Source organism: Chelonia mydas, chromosome 4, assembly GCF_015237465.2.
Source record: "Chelonia mydas isolate rCheMyd1 chromosome 4, rCheMyd1.pri.v2, whole genome shotgun sequence".
In the NCBI taxonomy this organism is placed as follows: Eukaryota; Metazoa; Chordata; order Testudines; family Cheloniidae; genus Chelonia; species Chelonia mydas.
In genome coordinates, this window is record NC_057852.1 from 40,119,347 (window position 1) to 40,140,993 (window position 21,647).

Below are 21,647 nucleotides of genomic sequence, written 5' to 3' on the forward strand. Positions count from 1 at the left end.
ACCCACCTGCTCTAGAGAGGGAGTAAGCAAGTATTCCTTCTTTACTCTCTGGTGCTGGCATGTAGCCCAAGTCCCAAAATAGACCAAAACCTTTTGCCATCTTGAGCCAGAATCTTTGGGCTGAATTTTCAAATATATGTGCGAGAATTGCATATGTGAAACAGTCAACAGCAAAAAGAGGTCAGTTGAGCACAAAATGCTCAAACTGGATGCTGTACATTGCATATCCAATAGTGTGCCCTGTGTACAACTTAATTTCATGCTTTTGAAAAGTTAGCCCTCAGTGCTTCATAAAATAACATTTTTGTAATAAATAGAAAAAGTTAGAGAATGGATGATATTCCAGCATTTTACGTACAGATTCTCTGACTGAGGTTAAATTCAGAATCTATTTAATGTGGGCACATTAATCCAGTTATTGCCTCTGACTTTTCTTTTTATCCAGATTGAATAATTAAGTGAATGGTGTCCTGGAGTTATTGCAAAAGGGGCTTGGAAGTCAGGATGCTGGATTCTAGCCCTGATTCTGCCAATCACCACCTTGTGCCTCAGTTTCCCTACCTATAAAATGGGAATAATACTTACTCACCTTTGTAAAGTACTTTGATATCCTTTGATTAAAAGTACTGCACTAATTAAATACAGATGGCTTATACTATGATTACTACAACTGAGCAAAGCTGTTTGCACTTCTAGTGAATGGTTCTCACGGGTAAATTCCAGACTAGAAGTTTGTGCCTACCTGAACTGGATTCCTGTGTTTTGTACATCTGCACAGACCTACAGGATAGTCTTTAGGTACAGCTATTTGTAGGCTGCAAGCTCTTTCTTAGACTGTGACCCTACAAAGATGTAAGTATGTATGTAACTTTAGGCACATGAGTAGTTGGCTTCAAGGGACTATTCATATGCCTAAAGTTACACACACACTTAAGTCTTTGCAGGATCAGGGCCATATTTATAAGCTTGTTGTGAAAGGGATCATATTATCTTGTGTATCTGTACAGTGCCTAGCACCTCCGTATCTTCTGGCCCAGAACAATCTCAAACCAAGATCTGTTGACACAGTGCAGCCAAGAGGATCTGAGCACCATCATTGCCAGGAGGCGTTGGAGATGGATTGGTCATGTGCTTCGGATGGAAACTGATTCCATCACCAGAGTAGCAATAAGATGGACACCTGAAGGTAAGCAAAAACAACATGGCGAAGAGCTGTGGAAGCCAAGCTGAAAAACCTGGAGCACAGATGGGGAACCATTGAAAGACTTGCCAGAAACAGACAGGAGTGGAGGAGCTTTGTCACTGCCCTAAACGCCAGAGGCGTAATAGGAACATGATGATGATGATAGCACAGTGGGGTGTAATCTTGATTGAGGTCGCTGGGTACTATTGCAATTTTTTAATAAATAATAATAATAAAATAATAGTAACAATACATGTTTAACCAGTAGGTGCCGCTGTTATACAAAGCCATGTAATCAGAATTAAGGCCTAACCGAACTCCTAGGATACTAAATTATTAAGTTTCAGAGTGGTGGCCGTGTTAGTCTGTATCAGCAAAAACAACGAGGAGTCCTTGTCGCACCTTAGAGACTAACAAAAACGATGCGGTGGAATTAAACTGATTTAATATTGGACTTTCCCCACCAATAATGAAAGTCTATATGAAAATATTTTGTTTACGTGAAGTTTTACCTGCAACATTCTAACTTTATTTTCTAGATTATTTTCAGCATTTAAAACCACGCCCCAAAATTTTAGGTTTTTCCTAAGGTTCCGATACCTGCCCTGCTTGAAATGTAAGCTAGCAAGGCATTCCACTAAGTGGCAGGGTAGAAATATTTCTGTAAAGGCTCTATAACTGGAGAATGACATTATATGCATGCAGGATAGGATGGTACGGTGTTCTCTGGCTCACATACTGCTGCTTACTACCAATGACCCTTCTGCTGGTCTCTGCAGAGCAGGACAGGACAAGTAAAAGGTGGCATGGGAAAGCCCTGTATACTCCTCTAGGTTCCCATCCCTTCTAAATCCACAGAAAAAGGCTGCATTAATGTGCCATACTTCCCATTCTGTGCTTAGAGCCACGTTTAGGGGGTTATGGGGGCCATACTCTAGGGGCCATTGAAAGTTGGTTGTGCTGGGTGATACAATTTTCTGTGTTACTTTAATTTCTCTTTCTTTCGAAGAAAATACTTGTGATGTTAAAACTGTTATCAAAATCTAAAACAATTACATTTAAAATGAAGGCTAACAGGCTTTTGGGGAGATAGTTAACAGCACAGTGTAGGAAAAAGGTATAGAGCACACCTTATCCAGGAGTATTTAACTTTGAAAACACTGCATGAAATGAAGAAAATTAAAAAAAGCTGCCCTCAGACACAACTGTGTGACCAGCTCTGCTGAGACCAATGGGAACACCGCATGCATATCTCAGGGTAAAAGCCTGCAGTAGATAATAATGCATTGCCTAATTCTATTTATTGAAGTTATTTGTCATGAAAAGTTAGTAAAAGCAAAGACTCTTCAGTCATTTCCATTTGCCTGTAATGAACAGCAATTCAGATCAAGTTATTTTACCTCTTCAGGACATCAGCTGAATCGTCTAATTCCTCAAACTCCATGTGAAACACACTAGAAAATGAATCCTATAAATACAAAAAGGATTCTTATTGGATGGAAACTAGTAATATTCGTAATCCTGATTAACAGTAACAATAGTAATAAGGAGAAAGTCAGCTGCAATTATTTACACAGAGTCTGCTTTAAGGGGGAAAGAAAGAAATCCTTGTATTTTACACTCCCTCCCCCCAACCACCCCATGGCAATTCTGGCCAGAACAGGGAAATATAACCTCCCTGTGTCACTGAAATCCCTTGCATCTCCAGGGAGCATTCACCCCAAGTGAGGGCAGGCATGTTCACAAATAGCTCTGGAGCTAACTGTTAGCAAAGAGTCTATTTTAACATTTACAATTCCAGACTAAGAGTGTATTTGCAATCAACCTCAGTCATGTCACTTTGCTTAGATGTAGAGAGTCCCAGGAGCAATAATAAGCCTTAAATGTATTGCTAGATCTCCTTATGGCTTCTTATCACTGTAGTATCTGAGCATTTTGCAAACACCAATGAATTTATCCTCACATACCCCTGTGAGGCAGGGAATTATCATTATCGCCATTGTATAGATGAGAAATTGAGGCACAGAGAGGAACTGGGCCAGACCTTGGGTTTTGGCTAAATTGCACAGAGCACAGATCAGAGAGAGTGTGTGTGAGTGCATATGCAAATGGGAGCATAGGTCACATAAATCTATCTTTTGCTTTCCTGTGATGCTAGTACTGCTCTGCAGGGCAGTTTCTCCTGAGCTTTATTCAAGGGATGCTCTAATTTATGTTGGGCTGCAATGGCCCCAAAGGGCCCAAAGTGAAGCCAAGGTCTCATTTAGAGCAGGTGGTCTTGGCCACGTCATTCTTCCTCCGGCCACTCCCCTTTTCCCTGCTACACCAGCCACAGAGCGAGTGAGTGATGTAACAGCCCATGTCAGCTCTCTATCATGGGAGAAGTATACTACCCTTGGAGGTGATCCTCTCTGGGATGGTTCAGATGACCTTAGGGACAGATTACACCACCCGGCAGTGCAAAATGGCTGCACCAAACCACACAATCTGACCCAGAGAGAGGTCATGCCTCGAAGAACTGACATCCAAACTGAAAGGATGTCGTACAAACAGAGGTGAGGAGGCATGAGAATGGGAGAAGAAAATGTTGGAGTGGATCAGAGATGGAAGGCTAGTAAAAGAAGTGTGGACAGAAGGAATCTGCTACTGTGAGCAAAAGAGTACACTGCAACCATTGTCTTTCTGTCTTCCCTCTTCTTTACAGTGGAGGCCTGATTCTCCAGTTCCTTGCACTTACATAGTAATTTAAATTGTGCAAAGTGGGTGCAAAATGTGACCAAATCAAAATGGAGGAAGGAAATAGAGAAGCTGACCCAAGGGGCCTCTAAAGAACGAGAGCACTACTCCCTTTAAACTAAGTCACACTTGATACTCACAGTGCAATCTTCATCTACTATGAAAATGGTGCACCTCTGCACCTGCATGAAGGAAATTATAGTTGCAGCTATCTTCTTCAAAATTACTTCCAAAGATTGTTGCTCTTCAAAAATCAAGCTAGCAAGATCAAGAAGCACCTAGACAAAAAGAAACCCTTTGTGAAAATTCTAATAACTATGAGTTAAATGATAATTATATTTATTACCCTCTTGGATTTTTTCCCAGTCTGATAAATTAAAATGTATTCAGGTGACCAAAGTTAAGTTTTTGCAGAGCAACAGGCTATGTGGGATGTCATTAATGGCATCCATTGTGAACACCTTTTATGAGAGAGGCAAAGAGTGTAGCTAGCTAGATACAGTATCCAACTATAGCCTGATAGACTTAGGAGATGCTGCTGGGAGAATTCTCAACCAGCCAGATATGGCCAGATTATATCACCTGCTCCCCACTCACGTGGCACAAAGGGTATGGAACCAGGTGTGAGAATCTAGCCCGACACGTTTATTGATCTGTAAACTCAAGGAACAAGTTTGAAATTTTACCCTACTGGAAAGCTTTGGAACAGTTTCTGCCCATTTGTTTCTACACGCCTTTTTTCATATTGTGTGTGGTGGATCCAGATTCTTTCCTCAATAAAAAGCAGTGGTATAAATAACTCTTTAACAAAGAGGATGGCTAAAAGATGCATAATTAGAAACACACAGAAAGAGATCAGCTCTGCTTCCCACTGTTACTGCGGATACAGTAAGTGGTTGTTTGTGAGTATAAGGGAGTCTAACAGGCTGAATGAAGATAACTTTGGCAGAAATGCTTGAGCTATACAAGCCTCACACTCTGCAATGCATGCAGCAAGACACATTCTGACTTTATGAAGAGCCCAGGTTACTGATGGGGAAGGAATTTATAGGTATTTATGCACAGCACTCCACAAGGTGCACAGAGTCCAGGAATAACTCTCTAGATGAAGTATTAAAGCAGAATGCTCCCAATTAAATTTTAAGCATTAATTTAAAAAAATCTGAAATGTACTCAATATTTTGCTGCCAGCCCAGTATCCCAGCTGGTACTAGGGTTTTAATAGAGGCACAGGAAGCCCCACAAAGAGACATATAAATAATTAACGTTTGCAAGGAACATCTACCATATGGTGAAAGTCAGAAGCTGTAGATAACAAGCACTAATTACTACCTGCCCATCACAAATGCCACATCCCAGGTTGGAATAAACCTGTTGGACATACCTGATTACGCCTGTTTTCAAGCAGTGATGTCTCATATAGCTGAGCATTGTAAAGAACAATTCCACAAAATGCCAGATAAGCAGCAAAATCCTGAAAAACAGATAATTAAATGTTTCTAACAAGGTTGTATTTTCACATCCAAAATGCCCACTGGATGTGTCTGAAGAACCAGGTTTTTATTTTCTCTTTCCAAGCTTACAGCTTCAATATTAATGTTTATTTATATCTTTTAATAAAAGTCCATCAAATCATCCTGGCTATGGCCAGAACTCTGGCAGTACAGTTTTGTGGTCAACCTGTAAATACACAGAAAGAAGAAACAATGGTCTTTGGTATGTGCCTTATTATCTGTGCAACTTATGCAGTAACCCTCCAATCATGGGCAGTGGGTGAACCCCTGCTTTGGGAAGGCTAGCCCACCGACTCCACCCCTTCTGCCCAAGGCCCCCCTCCCTCGCACAACAAAGCCCCAAACCCCCCCCCAAACAGGAGAAGCCCTGAGGGGTCCCCCGCAACTAGAGGAATCCCAACCCGCTCACCCCAGTCACACCGGGCTGAGCAACCGGCCCCCCCAACCCCAGCTGAGCCAAGCCACCAGCCCCTGAAGGCCCTCTCCTGGCTGAGCTGCTGGCCCCCACTGCAGCACAGTGATCTTCCACCTTTGTGCAGCCAGTGGCCTGTGCTCCCCAATGCCATGCTGGAGCCTCCACATTTATTTGACAAATAAAATTTGCAGAATTTTGCAGAATTTTAAAATACAGTACACAGAATTTTTATTTTATTTTTTTTTTTTGCACAGAATTTTTTTTTTTTGGTGCAGAATGCCCTCAGGAGTAATACTCCCAATTAAATTTAAGCATTTGGAAAAAAACAAAACAAAACACCCTTGAAATCTAAACAAAGATATACACACTGCAGTTTTTTTGTTTTCACTTTGTGGTAGTAATTGGTATGTTGAAGGTTATTTTTGGTGATCATACATAAAATGTTTTCTTTGGTTAGTCTTGATCTCTTATTGCCATTTCTTCAGGAATCTCCCATCTTTTTTAGAAACCAATGATTGATCTTCATGTTTTATCCTGGGAGAACTGTATTGGAATAAGAAGCAGCTTTGGGGATCCAACCCAACCAAAATCTTACCATTAAAAACTGAACACACAAAATGAGCATCTAGTATATAAGGAATTAAATATTTTTCAAAGTGGAAATCGAATCTTGCTTAAGTAGCAAAGCCAAGAGCTGTTTCTCTTCATGAAAGGGATTAATTCTGATGTCCTGCATATGTTCATTATGCATTCTATTGGTACAGGGAAGGAGTAAATTCTTACTTTGTTATTGCCAAGGCTTAAATCAACTTCTTCGGCCTGACTTAAGCCTTTCATGGTGCACCACAGTTTGCATGTTAAATCTGAGAGCATTCTGAAAGTGCCTGCAATGTGACAGTTCAGAATCTATGTGCTTTCTGCACTACTGATTATGTCAGACATGACTGTAATTTATCCAGTGCTTTATTTCTTTCTACAACTAGTGTACACAGAAATTGTTATGTAGTAATTTTAAAAGTTGCTTGGCAAGCTTTAGTTTTAATGTTAAGCTGCTACTGAGTGCCCATTGTGACATTTCTTTGAGATAAGGTGACTTCAACTACTAGCTGTTAAGCCTACACCCCTTTATAATACATTCAGTAAAGCATGGAAACGTGAATCCTAATAGAAGAGAGAAACCAAACTGACTCAGAAATTAAACTGATTCACATTGACATTTCTGCAATGCCTCAGTTTCATCAAACCATTTTTTACTTATTCAAAGATTAGTGCAGTTTGGATAACTTCAAAATTTCTAGCTGTCATAAAAGAAAACCACTGATACACACACACATTCTTTCTCTCTCTCTCTCTCCACATCCCTTATACCTTTTCATCTTGCTCTGTGAATATCCCACCAATTCCAGATTTCTTATTGATAGCTTGAGCCACGCCAACAACCTAATGCAATGAAAATAAAGAAGAGTTAGGTAACCAGGAGGAGTCTGCCTCTGCACTGTCTGGAAAGCAATATTTACAGAAGATGACAAGCTCTGATTACAGGTACTTTTTATACTCAACATTTGGCTAGTTAGAGAGTTGGGTCTATGGTTTTCATGTATTTATTTTTACAAATTACTGACTAGCTCTTTAGTATTGGATGTTCTCAACTAAAAAAAACTGTACTACTGATAGAATATTTTTACCTCCTACTGTTACTGACACCTAAGATTGCTATAATACAAAAAGGAGTGTAGACATTTTCCCCATATTTGCCAGTTTCTTTACTTTGCGCACTTGATGACATTGTCCATACTCAGTCACTCAGTTTCCCCGGTTGTTTGTATGGGTCTTTCACACAAGAGAGTGGGACCATCTTTTTATTCTGTGTTTGTACAGCACCTAGCACAATGGGGTCCTAGTCCATGACTGGGGCTCGTCTGTGCTATCACAGGACAAATGATGATAATAATAAATAATAATAAAAACATGTTTTTTTAAAAAAATGTGATTGCCACAAAAATTTGCAATAGAATTCAGAGGCAGGAACAGTACTCAAAACTACTTTTTAACTTACCTTTGAGGCTGACTGAATACTGTGTTGATGTAGATGATTTAATTGTACTAGACTAGGCCCAGTTCAACAAGATACGTTTGCACCTGCATACCTTAAATATGTGAGTAGCCCCAGTGACTTCAGTGTGACTGCTGAGGTGCTTAAAGATAGGCACATATTGTAGTACCTTGCTGAAGCATGGCCCTAGTCCCTGTGGGACAAATCCTCCCCCTCCTCCTCTGCAGCCGTGGAAGGCCTTGAATACAATGGAATCAATGCAGATCTACTACTTGGAGTTGAGATGCTGGTGGTAAATAGCCTGTGTAGGGGGTCTGCACTCTGTGCTTGGTGAGGACCCCTTATAGGTCAGCACACAAGGGGTTTGTTGAGATGAGCCAGGGATAGGTCTGAGGAAGAGGAGGAGTGTAGATCCATGATTACACACAACCAAGCTATTCCCAGGGAGTAGCAACAGCTACAGGCACTTCTGCAACCACAACCCTGTAGTAGTGGCCTTGGAGTAACTCTGCTGTTTTTGTGTGGTGAAGCCCCTGTTTCCTGGGGCTGTTGGTAGAGGCTAGGATTTTGTTCTTAGAATCTGAGTGCATTTTCTCCCAATCTGTACCCAAATAATTTGCTAAAGTGGATTTTTTCTTGTCAATGATAAACAAGGAATATAAATATAATACACGTAATATTCTTACCAGATTCACATTTATTCTTCAAACTAAGGGAATTTTTAAAAGTTAGGCTTTTCCTAAAAACATACTAAGCAGGCACCATAACAAAGGTATATTTCCTCTGTTAACACTGTGAATATTGCACTCTATCCAAGTAGCTCACCACCATAGTGTCTGCGCACCTCTCAATTAATGGATTACATTCTCATAGCGGCCATGGGAAGTACCCCATTTTGCAGATGGGGAACTGAGGCAGAGGATAGATAAGAGACAGGCCTAAGGTCACAGAGAAAGTCGGTGACTCATCTAGGAACTGAACCCAGGTCGCCTGAGTCTATGTTTGATGCCCTTATTCACTAGAGCTCTGGACATAACAAAACATCTGTAAATTAGGATATTGGTTGTCTTCTCAAAGGCATTAGAATGAACATCCAACTGGCCTCACATAACAAAGATCCCTCTACATATCATATAATCTGCATATATCATGTCACTCCCCAGATAGTAAGAACTCCTTGTTGATTTAACCAGAAAAATACTTTCTGTTGTAATCTCTGAAATGATTACAGAAATCAACAGACCAGCTGTATTTCCCGCTAGGATGAACTCTTATAAAAGCTTGTTTAACTTCAAGTTACTTTAAATTCCTAACTGAATCTTTTTTGTATACAAAACCGTTTTGGGGGAACTTCTGATTTCAAGTTTCCTGACATAACTCTCTCTCTATGGTGAGATTAAAACTTTACTTCTTAGAATACAGAAAATAATCCTCCAGAGTAGATCAATTAAGATCTGAATTTCTCATATTTTTGGGACCTACTGGAGAGAAGAAATTCAGCCAAAAAAGTGACCTTTTGATGCAGTGTGCTTATTTAGATAAAAGGTGCAGAATGAACCTGGAAGAGCAATGTGTTTGCTCAAAACATGGTGGAAATTTACTTGCTAAGTAATTCGACAAGCCACAGTGTGCCTCCTGGGGGGTGCTGAATGCTCTCACCTCCCACTGAGCACCTCCCAGGGCATGTTCAGACACTCTTTGACTAACAGCATTCTGTAGGCAGCACTAAAGCTGAAGAAAATCAAATTGATTTCTAAATGTTAATGCAATTTTTATCTATTAATACAGGTAGCAAGTGAAGACTGCATGATGTGTTTCTCACAGTATGGGTCAATGCAGGAATATCCCACTTGAACAAACTACCTCAAAGGAAGGGTAAAACAAAAGGAACAGTAGTTTAGTTTTGCAGTCATCTGCCTCTATGGGATACTTGTTGGATTAGATCCATAATCTGGCACAGCTCTCCTGTGAGCCTGAGGCTGGCAAAGGTGGAAGGATGACACCCTCTATCCCCCATCCTGAAGCCTGTGCCAGGGGAATTCTCAGAGAGAGGCTAAATTGGGTTTTTGGCTGCTTTGAAGCAACAGACTAGCAGCAAAGCAGACATTGAAGTGGCCAGGATCTGATCTATTATTTCTTACCGTGCCCAAGAGTTTGAGGGCCTAATTTTCCAATGTAGCTGCACTTCTAGGATAACAAAATTTAATCATGGAGACCTTTTACACATGCAATTGACATATCAAGGCTCAAATTTCTGTTTGGTCTTGGGCAGGAACTCCTCTCCCCCTCCCACATACACACATACTTTCGAACAGAAGATGGGGATTCAAAAGGCTGAGGGAGGGAAAATTCAAAACTGTGCATTCAAAAATTTCTGACTTAATTCCATTTACCAACCTATAAATCACTTAATGGATTAGTACCCAAAGGAAACTCAGATACAATCCCCATCTTAAAATTTAGCAATTCGCTTTGAGTTTTAATCTTCTGGCCAAGGCCCAATGCCTACCCCCAACCTAGATTTTGTAATGGCTCCCCCTCTGGTTTTATTTGCTTCTCTTTACTTGTTCCCCATTCTGTATGTATCCTCTGATCATATAAAGCTGTTTCTCAGCCACTGCAGCAAGCTGCATATGGGTTCTCTAATCCTTCCTATCCACCAAAAATCCATCTGGCCAGCAACTGGCTAAACTACTCACACAGATGAGGGTGGAAATGAGACCACTGCTTAGCACTGACTCCAGCTCTCTACTGAAGGGTGTGATTCTGCTGCCTGGGCAGAAATTAAATTGCAGGGCTGCTCTGAAGTTTGGTCCTCAATTTGTGACCAATTTAGAGCCCGGCCTTTCAGATGAAGGATATGCACATCCTTTTTAGAAACTGGGGTCTGTGACAGAAGCCAACAAAAACAAAGGATTTTAAACACAGACTTTCACTGGAGCAAATTTGAGGATAGAGAATATTTGTCCAAAGAAATTATTCACTTGGACAGTATTTATCTGTGCTCCCCTTGCAATTATTACAACTATCTGTGTGCTGACAAAGAGTGTTTCATCCCACAAACTAGCTTAGCTTCTTCTTGAACCTACACTTATTATTGTGCTTATGAGCTCATGATCTTTTGCCACATGAAAGATGTCAGTGTCATAAGTTTAACTTAGTGATTTAATGGCAGGCTCCATTAGGAAGGCAGGAAGGAAAGATGGGTTCTGAAGATAAACAGTGGAGTTCTTCCTGATTTACCCTGCAAATGAGAGGAGAATCAAGCCCAAACGTTGTTCTACTTAATGCTTCTGCCATTCCATTTAAAAAAAGTCCTTTGATTCATATTATATTTATTACTATTATGAACAATATGAATATAGATCTATGTATCTTTCCTACATCCTTTTACTCTCCCCATATTTTACATGCTACTGTAATCAATCGGTCTCTCTCATAGAGCACCTATTAGACAGATAAGGTTGGAATCTGAGTCCTTAGCTGGTTTAAGTTGGCATAGATCCACTGCCTTCAAGGCAGCTATGCCAGTTGACACCAACCAAGAATTGTGACCTAAAAGGGCTGGCAAAAGTAAAATTTGCTCTGGCCTTTTCTATACAAGAACACTTTATAACTGTAAATCAACATTGAGACAGCTCCATCAGTGAGAGCAAATTTAACAAGAGTAGAAGCTGAAGAGTAGGATAAGATCCAGGAACTTTATCACTGTCTCAGATCCTATTCAGAGACATGCTAAAAGCAGTTGGGTCACATGTGCCCTACCTGTCCATTGCTACTTACAGCGGAGCTGCACTGGCGGCAAATTATGATGATGTAACTCACCAGTGTAGAAGGAGCCCAAGTTATTTCGCATGAGAATCTGAAAAGTTACATAGTGAGAAGCACTACGGTTTATTTGAAACTGCGCTTTTAATTCAATTCAGAATTTTTGGCACATTTGCAGCAAGTCACGGCCATGCTCCAGAGAAACGGCATTATTTGTGACCCTAGCAGCATAAAGTCCAGTGAACGGTTAAAACAATGGTATTTTCCATCCTGCTTTTAGTACAGACAACATCAAAAGAACTTTGCTGTGCACGTGTCTGAATAATTGTGTTTAACTGTTATTCATTAAAGTTATAACTGTTAAGCCAGTACTTAAGGAGGATGGAAAAACAGTTTTCTCTTAATGGGAGAGAAGATAATTTAAAGTCTTTCACATGAGTCTTCCCAAAATATCAGTGTCACAGATCAGGTCATTGTTTTAAAAGATGGACCACTACCAGCTATAGACTCAAAAATGTCCATTTTAAATAAATACTTTATTGTGAGGACCATGCGGTTCAATTCTCCATACAGCAAAACTCTCATTGACTTCAATGGGAACAGGAATGTGCATATGATTTATACACGGGGTTGCCAACCCTCCAGGATTGGTCTGGAGTCTCCAGGAATTAAAAGATTAATCTTTAATTAAAGATTATGTCATGTGATGAAATCTCCAGGAATATATCCAACCAAAACTGGCAACCCTATTTATACACTATGAACGGTGCCTCTTATCCTATGAGCATTCACACTGCTGTACTGAGGTGCAGCTTTCCTTAAGTACAGCTGCAGCCTCTGAACAGTAAGTACATTGTCTAGCCCCCTCACATGCTCTTGAGGTAACCTACAGGCACACTGGCTGATGCTCAGGTCTTTATTCACACCACTGGCCTTGTATTTTTATTAGCTTTGAACCACAGGAGCTAAGACAATTTTAATGAGCTCACAGGCTCTCTGAGGCATCCGAAAGGTGAGCACTTTTATCCTGTGTAAACACCTTTCCTCTATGAAAGGAAAGCTTGTGGTGCTTAAAGAGCCATGAGGAAACAGTAAAAGGACTATGTTAGCATATACTAAAAAGACCATTTAGTCTCTCCTCATTAGCACTGCAGATTTCTTTTACCGAGAGAAAGATGCATACCAAGAGAACTTGTGCTCTTTTAGATCCCTGTAAAGCCCTTCATTAATAGGTGTTTAAAAGAAGAAAAAGGACTCAAATGGTTAGAAATTCATGGCTTTTCTTATGATGATAAAAATTCGATGTGGATGACAAACCTTAGCAATTTTTGGTTCAGTGACACTATAAATGTTTAAAGATGTTTTAGAGGTGTTTGCCATTTCTACATACAAGATAAACGGATTGTGACCTCACTGACAACAGTACAAATTCCAACAAACTGTACTGATTTCTGTGAGATTTGGCCCAGTGACAATAATGAGAAAAAAAATTCAGGTGGACAAGTTACTGAGCCAAACTATGGGAAATGTTCTTACAGGCAGGCAATTAGGAAGAGACATATAAAACTCAAGAGGAACGGTTCCAGTCTCTGGAGTAATTAGGTAATTAGGACAAATGTGCTTCACATGCCAGCACACAGGTCATGAAGATTATAGGATCTGTATTTTAGAGAGATCTAAGCTTAGTATAAAACCAAAACACCTCAAAAAATTTTCTTGCAAGCAAATCATAAATGGAAATAGGTCAGATCTTCAGCTGGTGTAATTAGGTTTAGCTCCATTGACTTCAAAAGGAGCTAGGCTAGTTTACACCTGATGGAAATCTGGCCCCAAAGTGATTGTGACAATGATACTGGATATACTGCAAAAAGATCTGCTCTAGAAATTATTTTGGAAAGTTCTATGCCACCTGTTATACAAGAGGCCAGACTAGATTATCACAATGATCCCTTCTGGACTTGAAATCTATGAACCTATGAACACAAAAATGTGGAAAGCCTGCCTGAATTGCATGTATATTGGAGGAGTGGAATCCACACTGCACCTAGCAAAGGGTCTACATATTTGGGTTCTACAGAATCCCTCTACTGCTCTCTGTAAGCCCTGAAGGATGCTGCAAACACTAACAATCCACGCACACTCAAGCACTTTTTAGCTGATGAAGACACTGCACTGGTGTTAAAGAATCAGCAACAAGAAGAAAACATGTTTTATTAGACAATGTCTTGTTCCTTAGGCCCAATATTTTACCTTCCTTAATTCTTTAATAAGCAGGTGATGTGTGAACTGGGTTGAAAGCTGAATAGTTTAGCAACAGAACCCAACTTAGCTATTTTTCGTTTTCTCATTACTCTCGTAATGTGCCCACAAAAATGTCCTGTATACTTCTTGTATTCCCAGAGCCCAAGTAGTGAGGATTTAGATGGGGTTTAGAAAGAGCGGGGATGGGGAATGACAGGCAGAAGTGGGCAGGGAAGAATTTAGGACTGCAAGCTCAGAGACACAGGGAGGGTTAAGGACTGAAATACAGGCAATCTACCTACATCAGGAGACCTCTAATTTATGACAGCCCTCTATGGTTGCCAATGGGCTGCAATGCTTAGTGTTAGTTATTCCCTTTTTCAGCCCCAGCACAGCCCTTATGCTGTAGTGGTGAGGGAGGGAAGCAGAGTACTGCATGTGCCAACCTTATGCAGCTCCTATATAAGGGGAATTGTCCCCCAGGCTATTGCATCCCCTTCACACATCACAGAGAAGTGTGTAGGAGCTAGGATCAGAATCTGGCCCAGAGAGAGAGGGAAGGGGAGTGTGAGAGGGAGTGAGCGTGTGTGTCAGGGAGGAGGGAACCTAAGGGTCTGATCCAGATATCAATGAAGTCAATGGAAATACTCCCATTGGATCACAGGCTACATGTTTTGGTAGTGTCTCTCCAGTTTATAGGAGACAACCGAACAACACAAATGCAACTTCACAACTGGCAGTAATTCAGCGGGCTCCCTTGTCACCAGTCACAGAAGGGAGACCAAGAAATAAATGGGAATAACCGCCCTTCATATTCATTTCCTCCCACCAAAGCATAGCTGACAGTGTGGGGAAGCTTCTATTGTTGCTACTTGTTCAGTAGATAGAAGGCTTTTGGCTCCAGGAATGTCAGTTATCCCCTTTCATAAGGCCTAAAGGGAAAGAGAGAAAGAGAGAGAGAGAAAGAGAGAGAGAGAGAGAGAGAATTCCTTTAATTGTCAGAGGCCACCACAGTCACTAAGTGTTTGAAATGGATTGCTGACGTCTATCTCTCCCAGTGGCAGTGCACCCCCTCAGGATTTCATGGAACACAGCAGACATTTCTTCAGTGCTGATGGCTGCGTTCTGAATTTTATTTTATCTGGATGGCTTCTTGCTGCATTTTTGTACACTCCACTCTCAGGCCTAATTCTGTGAAAGCTACTTCAAAGAGAGTCAGTGCCCTTTTTCACAGTCACTTCCTTTTCACTGACTTTAAGAACATTCTTTTGCTTCCTGAGAAGATTTAATGATTCAATAACGCCAACACCAGAAGAAAGATGATTCACTAAACCAAATAATGGTGACAGGAGGAGGAAATTCAACACTATCTGGCTTAAAAACAAGGGACTCAACTGATATGAAATTATGGCCTATGTGATTTTAGGTTTATTCTGCTTCCTCATCCCTGCAGAGGCTGAGCGTGATTCATGGCCACAAAAGTATGCAGTCCTGCTCAGATATTTATTTACAGACTCTAGCTTTTAACTAACAACACTTTCATTTCTAATGCTCTTCACCATAATGTTAGCCTTAGCTAACTGTTGGAGTGTCAAAATGTACAGGTGCTCATTAGGCAACGTCAACATCAAGGCATAAGCATAAGTCAACTATGTCTACATTGTGGGAGGGAGGTAAGAACCACCTTCCCAGGCTGACTGTCATTAATGCCCTTGGCTAAGCCTTATAAAAATAAAAGTCAGCAAGACAGCAACAAACAACAGCAACAAAAAAGCTGGTATAAAAAGCATAGCACCCCTGATTTGTAGCAAAGCGCTTCCCAGTGACAGAAGACCAGGCAAAAATAAAAAATTAAATAAATCCAACAACTGTAGTGATCTTTTCCAGAATGAAACATTCACCTAGCAGACCAGCAGGAAGTTGAATCTTACGTTCTTCTGCTCAGAGCTTGGGAGTTAATTCAGCTCTAAGCTCCCATATGGGAAAATCCTATATACAGTTAATAAGGGTGAAACCAAAGTAGGATTTTATAGAAGTTACTCTAGACAGTATATAGAATTTCATACAGAATTATCTTCTTTCCAAACCAACCATGAATTTAACTTAGAATTCTATCCACAAAATTCCACACAAAAAAATAATTTACTGTGCAGTTCTACACGATGTTTCTGTAAGGAATGGTTTTATAATGGTCATGTACAAGTCTGAAAAATTACATGGAGAAGTGCTCAGAAGTGGAGATGATGATTTACAGCAATTTCTGTAGTCCATTTTCAGATCTATGAATCCATCCAAAACCAAATGAGATTGGAACCCACTCACTTCAAGCATAAAGGTGCCTGAGGCTAAATCAGTGATGCTCCTGTGTTCTTAGGCATCCATGAGTCATTTTAGAGGACCAAAAGTGTACCTCAGGGATGGAAAAAATCTTCTGAGACTCAGTCTATGCAGTAGAGATCAAGGTTCTGAGCTGCCACCATCCCAGGGCTTCTGCTGCTGTTCTCTCTTGCTGATAAATCATGAAATCTCAGGCTACAAGGTATTTGCTTGCCTGTTCCGTGCAGTTAGTTTATGATAAGCGATACTTTGCATGTATAATACATACGGTATCTTTGATCCGAAGCTGTCAAAGCACTTTACAAATATTAATAAATTAAATAACTTACAACACCCTTCTGAAGTAAAGAAGTGTTATTATACCCATTTTACCGCTGGGGATCAAAATGGAGAAGTGACTTGGTCCAAGATCACACATGAAATGTGCATTTATCCCACACTCCCGTTCCTGGAACAGAATGCTAAGAGTCTGATTCTGCCACCCTTACTCATGTTGAGTAGTACCTTAGTCCCACTGAACTAAACTTGCAGAGAAAGATACTGCTTAAAGGTTGCTGAGCATAGAGCTGAGCATCAGGCCCTCAGTCTAACAAAGCACTTAAACACATCCTGAGCTTTCAGCACGTAAGTAATCTTACTGGCTTCAAAGTTAAGCATGTGTTTAAGTTATTTGCTGGATCATGGCTGATCTGGAACAGCACATATACAGAGGAATACACAGGGATTAAATTCAGCTGGAGCTGTCCAGACCAGAGCTCCGGTAAATATTTTCAACCCCCTGAAGTTTTTATAGCATGTTGTAGAGGGGGTAGGGGGCCCTCCAAAAAATACTCTATAAGAATTTAAGCCCTGGGAATATAGGTGTACGCTTCTCTCCTGCAATGAGGAGTACTCTTGGTGCATTAAGAATGTTGGAAGGCTGTGTTATGGCTCTCCTAACCAAAATGAATGAGCTATCTTCTCAGCAGAAGGAAGGTACTTTTAACAATCCTGCTTTCTGAAAATGCACTGTAGCACTGAACTGGTAATAATCAAGATCTACAGCTACAGTTGTGGCCAACAAATACCACAGTTTCCCCTTATAAATAAAACAAGAAATAACCATGGTAATTATATGGTAACAGTTGGCTAATAACAACTTTTTACTGGTGGTCATTGTACCTTGATGATAAGAATTCAGTCAATTTTAGAGTTGTGTGTGTTTTCTCTTACATTTCATAGTCAGTGTGGCTGATTTCATAAACTAAGAGGGTATCAGGTTATGGAGTTATCTATTGTCATTAGAGAATTGCCAGAAGAAAAAACCCAGAAGGAACAAATGGCACGTTTCAAATGGCTTAGCAGTCACTGTATGACAGTTTTAAACACAGATAAGTTTGAAATGGATTCACTCATGGCCAGTTTGTTCGTTTTTCCCTTTGTAGCATAAGAGTCAGGTTTCTCATCTTTCTTCCTTCTTGATTTTTCTAAATAGTTATAAACATCAGATGGCACATTCTGGAACGCCAAAGCAAACTATGTGGCAAAGTTTGTTGTGTAGGATGGGACAGAAGCTCTATTTAGTTACCAGAGATTGTGCAGCAGTGGCCTGCAGATATCAGAACTTGCTTCAAAACCCTTCCAGTCCTACTCAAAGCTTGTCCAGCTTGCATCTGTAATTCTTCATGTGGAAAATATGAGCTTGTCACAAACAGAGCTAGCACTGTGTAAATCTCCCATTGCTCTGAGCCTGAAGAGTACAGACAGCAGTGTTTTCCAGTCCCGGGCCTGATATGCCTAGTCTCTATTGGCTCTTTCAGCTATAATTAATAAGTAGAAAAAATGCTTTATAAAAGTTTACTTTTTGTTATTAACATATTTACTTCCATTCTTTGTGCGTCTGTGAAGTACTGAGGTTCTTGCTCTTGCATATGGTGCTTTTTGTTGATAAGACCACTACAGTTCTTCATTAGTCCTTCTCCATGGGTTCTGCTTCTTGAAGAACTTACTCCTCATCTTGTGTTATTTCTAAGAAGGCTCCTCAGCTCAGGTTCCACATGGAAGTTTAGACTAATCTGAGCCTACTTTTCATCTCTTCTGGAAAAATCTTCATTCCCCAACTGACCCAGAGGTTTGATATTCAGCCATGATATTTCTGCAGATCACATACTGACTTTTTGCTTTAAACATACCAATAATATAAAACAAACAATAAATGTATCATATGTATTTTCCGGGGGCCAAATTTCCAGGTAGAAAAGACCTGCTTCTCTTTCTAAGTATTTATTTTCAGATGTGTCTCAGAGACATATTTGGCTACATATTTGGACTGTGACTAGTGAAATTTTGCACTAAAGCAGTTTTCCTTAGCTGCTAGATACAATATCATTACAAAGGCTTGGTCTGGTTTTTGTTTTTTAGGTTGGGGAGGCATGGAGGAACCATGGTGGTTTCTTTGTTTGGGGTGGGAGATGCTTTTAATAAAAAAAAAAACAGCTGAAAGCAGATGGTAATTGAGGGGTTGATTCACTGAATTAAATCTCATTCCAGAAAAGTGTCAGCAGAGCATTACAGTGAGGGTGATGAGAACCTTCTGGTAAGAGACTTTAAAATAACAAAAGAGTCCCCTAAGAAAAATTCCAAAGTTTAGATCTTCCAGTTTACAGCATATAGAAGTAACACTTCATTTCCCCCCCTCCTCCTTTAGCCTTTGCCAATTTGTTAATCTGTCAGTTTGTTTTCTATTTTCATAATAAATAGGTGCCTGCTTTATTTCATCTAGAACTCCTGTTGTGCTTAGAAGGGGAAACCTAGCTAAGATTTTTTTCAGGATCTGCAAATTGCCAGTTACAGGTTCATTCAGCCCAACAAGTGAGTGCTGGTACATATGAGCAGAGAATACTTGTACTTAATTCTTTCTCATGTATGACCAGAGTAAGAAGTAAGAACCCATGTATTGTGGCCAGCTGAATTTTGTCATGACTTTATGATTCTAAGTTCTTGGCTTATAGCATTCTTCTGTTTTTTCCAATGCACATAAATAAAGCATGTGACCTGGACAAAACATAGACCCTCCATCTTGCATCAATCATACATCCAGCGCCACTCTCCCAGCCAGATGTCACTGCACACAACATTCTGCTTGCTCACTGATTGGTTCATGGCCAGTTGCAGCTACTGCCAATTAACATGGGGAGGCACTTTGAAGTGGGGGCAATGTCTGACTGTGAGAACAGTGATCATGTTCATGATCAGTGTGAGGTGGTGGGTTGTAAATTTGAAACACTTTCCTTACAAGACCTGGAGCAGTGAAAAAACACTTTGAAACAGAAGTCAGATGTAGGAGATCCCACATTTAATCACTGGGTCAGCCAGGATCATCAGACCCAAATGAATGAGATAACACAAGGTAAAAATGAGAATTGGGGTTAAATATGGGAGATTGGTGTCTTACGCAACAAGACTGGGAGAGTGGAAGGGTTAGAAAAAAAGGGAAAATGGTATTTTCAAATCAGCTTTTTGAGCAATTTTTAACAGTATGAACTGATTAGACACACACTGTGAACTCTTCTGAAAAAGGAAGATTTAGTGGACAGCAAATCCCTGTCTGAAAATTTCTGGGGCACTCCTTGGTTAGTCTATGCTGTGCCAACATCCTGAGAAGGATGGAGAACAGTATGAGGTTGAATCTTATTCCTTCCAGCTTCAAGAAGCTCTTTCAGTTATTGGCAATACATAAAAACACAATGAGCCTGATTTTCTGTTCACTAACACTAATTTTACACCAGTGTAATTGCATTGGCTTAATTGGAGTCACTCCTGAATTACACCAGTGTGAGAAGGAAACCAGGATCACTCTACTCAGATAGCTGATGGTGAATTTCCTCAGCATAATGTCACTCCTCACTTAACTTCTCATTTTCTAGTTTCCTCTTTTAGCTGTTGTTAGATTTTAGCTGTTGCCACCCAACAGAGACCTACTTTGTTTATGCTTTGAAGTCCATGACAAAACTCCCTTGATTCTAGTTGTAGCAGGATCAGACCTTAAAGGAGTATTGCTGTGAGAAGTGACACAGGACTGGAGGGGAGAGCTGTGCAGAGAATCTGAAGACCTGATTCTGATCGCATGCACTCCAGTGTAATCAATTAAGCGTAATGTGAGCTGTGGGTGCTCGGATTCTCTGAATCACGCCATTTTTATTTAGGTACTTAAAATGTGGATACAGGTGCCTAACTTCAGGTACATACTTTTGAAAATGTTGCCCTGGGTCTATGAAAGGGAACCCCCGCTTGATATCTTAAACTTGTGAGGTATTTGGTAGAACGTTATGGTCACCATTTTACATAGTGGTAAAAACTGAAAAGTGTCATCTAAAGATAAGATTTATATGCATTGTGAAAAGCCACAGTAAAACAACATTTGAGGAGTATCTTTGATTCAGAAAAGAGAGAAAAGGAAGATCATCCTTCATTCAATTTAAGAGAATCACAGGGTTCTACAAGGAAAAGTCCCTTCTCATGGCTTATACAATGGATGGGACAATAAGTGGGACTGTAATTAGGATTTGAAGTTATTGGGCACTACTGGCATGTATTTTAACGTTTAAAGATAGTAGCACATACATGATAAGCAGCTATAGTTTGAAAGAATCTCATTTATTTTTACCACTTCTTCCTGCATTTCTTCCACACACAAAACTCCTATTGATTTTACTGAAGTGAACTGGGAGTTTTGGTTCTATAAGGAAGCAGAAACCTTTTTGTAACTGGAAATAGAAACAACATTGTTTTAAAATAAATAATTGCGTGTAAGCTCTTCTCAGCAACTCTGTTTGGTTAACATCAGTGAAGCAGAAAAGGGAGTAAAATTCTACTCCATCGAATGATATGCAGACAGGACATTTAAAAAACAGCTTTTTTTCTACTGTGAGATAATGATTTACAGGTGAAAAGTGTTTAAACGAATTAACAGAGCTACATATACGCTATTGTATAAGATGATCAAGGTACTGCAGCTTACCTCTTCCCTGTGGTTCTTTATTGGCATACAAAGAATACTCTGAGTCTTGTATCCTGTGATTTGGTCAACTTCTGCATTGAATCGGGGATCCTGACAGGGCGGAAAAAGTTGAATTAAGTACCCACTCAAAGAATGTCTTGTTTAATTCCCCAGTTTATAGGCCCATAGAAGAATTATAGCATTTTTCTTAACTGTTACCCAGGGTCACAATGTTTCCATTATGAGACAATGACTATGTAAATATAAGTTATTACTGACTGAGTGAATTTCTAGCAATACTGTACAAAACAAACTGCTTATGAGGAATATAAACACTTGTGGATAAATACAAATGTCAGAAAATGCAGTAAGCTTAGGAAAAGCTTTTTGTCCAGGCTGGATATTCATGCATAACCATTTTT

At 40.1% G+C, this 21,647-nt stretch overlaps 1 protein-coding gene and 1 long non-coding RNA gene across 7 annotated transcripts in view; one reads left to right on the plus strand and one right to left on the minus strand.

Annotated features, from left to right (window-relative positions):
- Positions 1 to 4,065, plus strand: part of LOC114018736 — a 109,048-nt gene extending 104,983 nt beyond the window's left edge. The window contains exon 5 of the long non-coding RNA XR_006290407.1: positions 1,008 to 4,065. This is a non-coding gene — a long non-coding RNA (uncharacterized LOC114018736). The remainder of the gene's footprint in view (positions 1 to 1,007) is intronic.
- PDE5A (phosphodiesterase 5A) overlaps positions 1 to 21,647 on the minus strand; it is a 91,560-nt gene that overhangs the window by 50,428 nt on the left and 19,485 nt on the right. For all 6 annotated transcript variants that reach the window (XM_037897129.2, XM_037897128.2, XM_027819198.3 and 3 more), the window contains 5 exons: positions 21,247 to 21,336; positions 7,217 to 7,288; positions 5,304 to 5,393; positions 4,060 to 4,197; positions 2,584 to 2,651 (listed from right to left, as the gene is read on the minus strand). In XM_037897129.2, the coding sequence (XP_037753057.1) occupies positions 2,584 to 2,651; positions 4,060 to 4,197; positions 5,304 to 5,393; positions 7,217 to 7,288; positions 21,247 to 21,336 (458 nt within the window). The remainder of the gene's footprint in view (positions 1 to 2,583; positions 2,652 to 4,059; positions 4,198 to 5,303; positions 5,394 to 7,216; positions 7,289 to 21,246; positions 21,337 to 21,647) is intronic.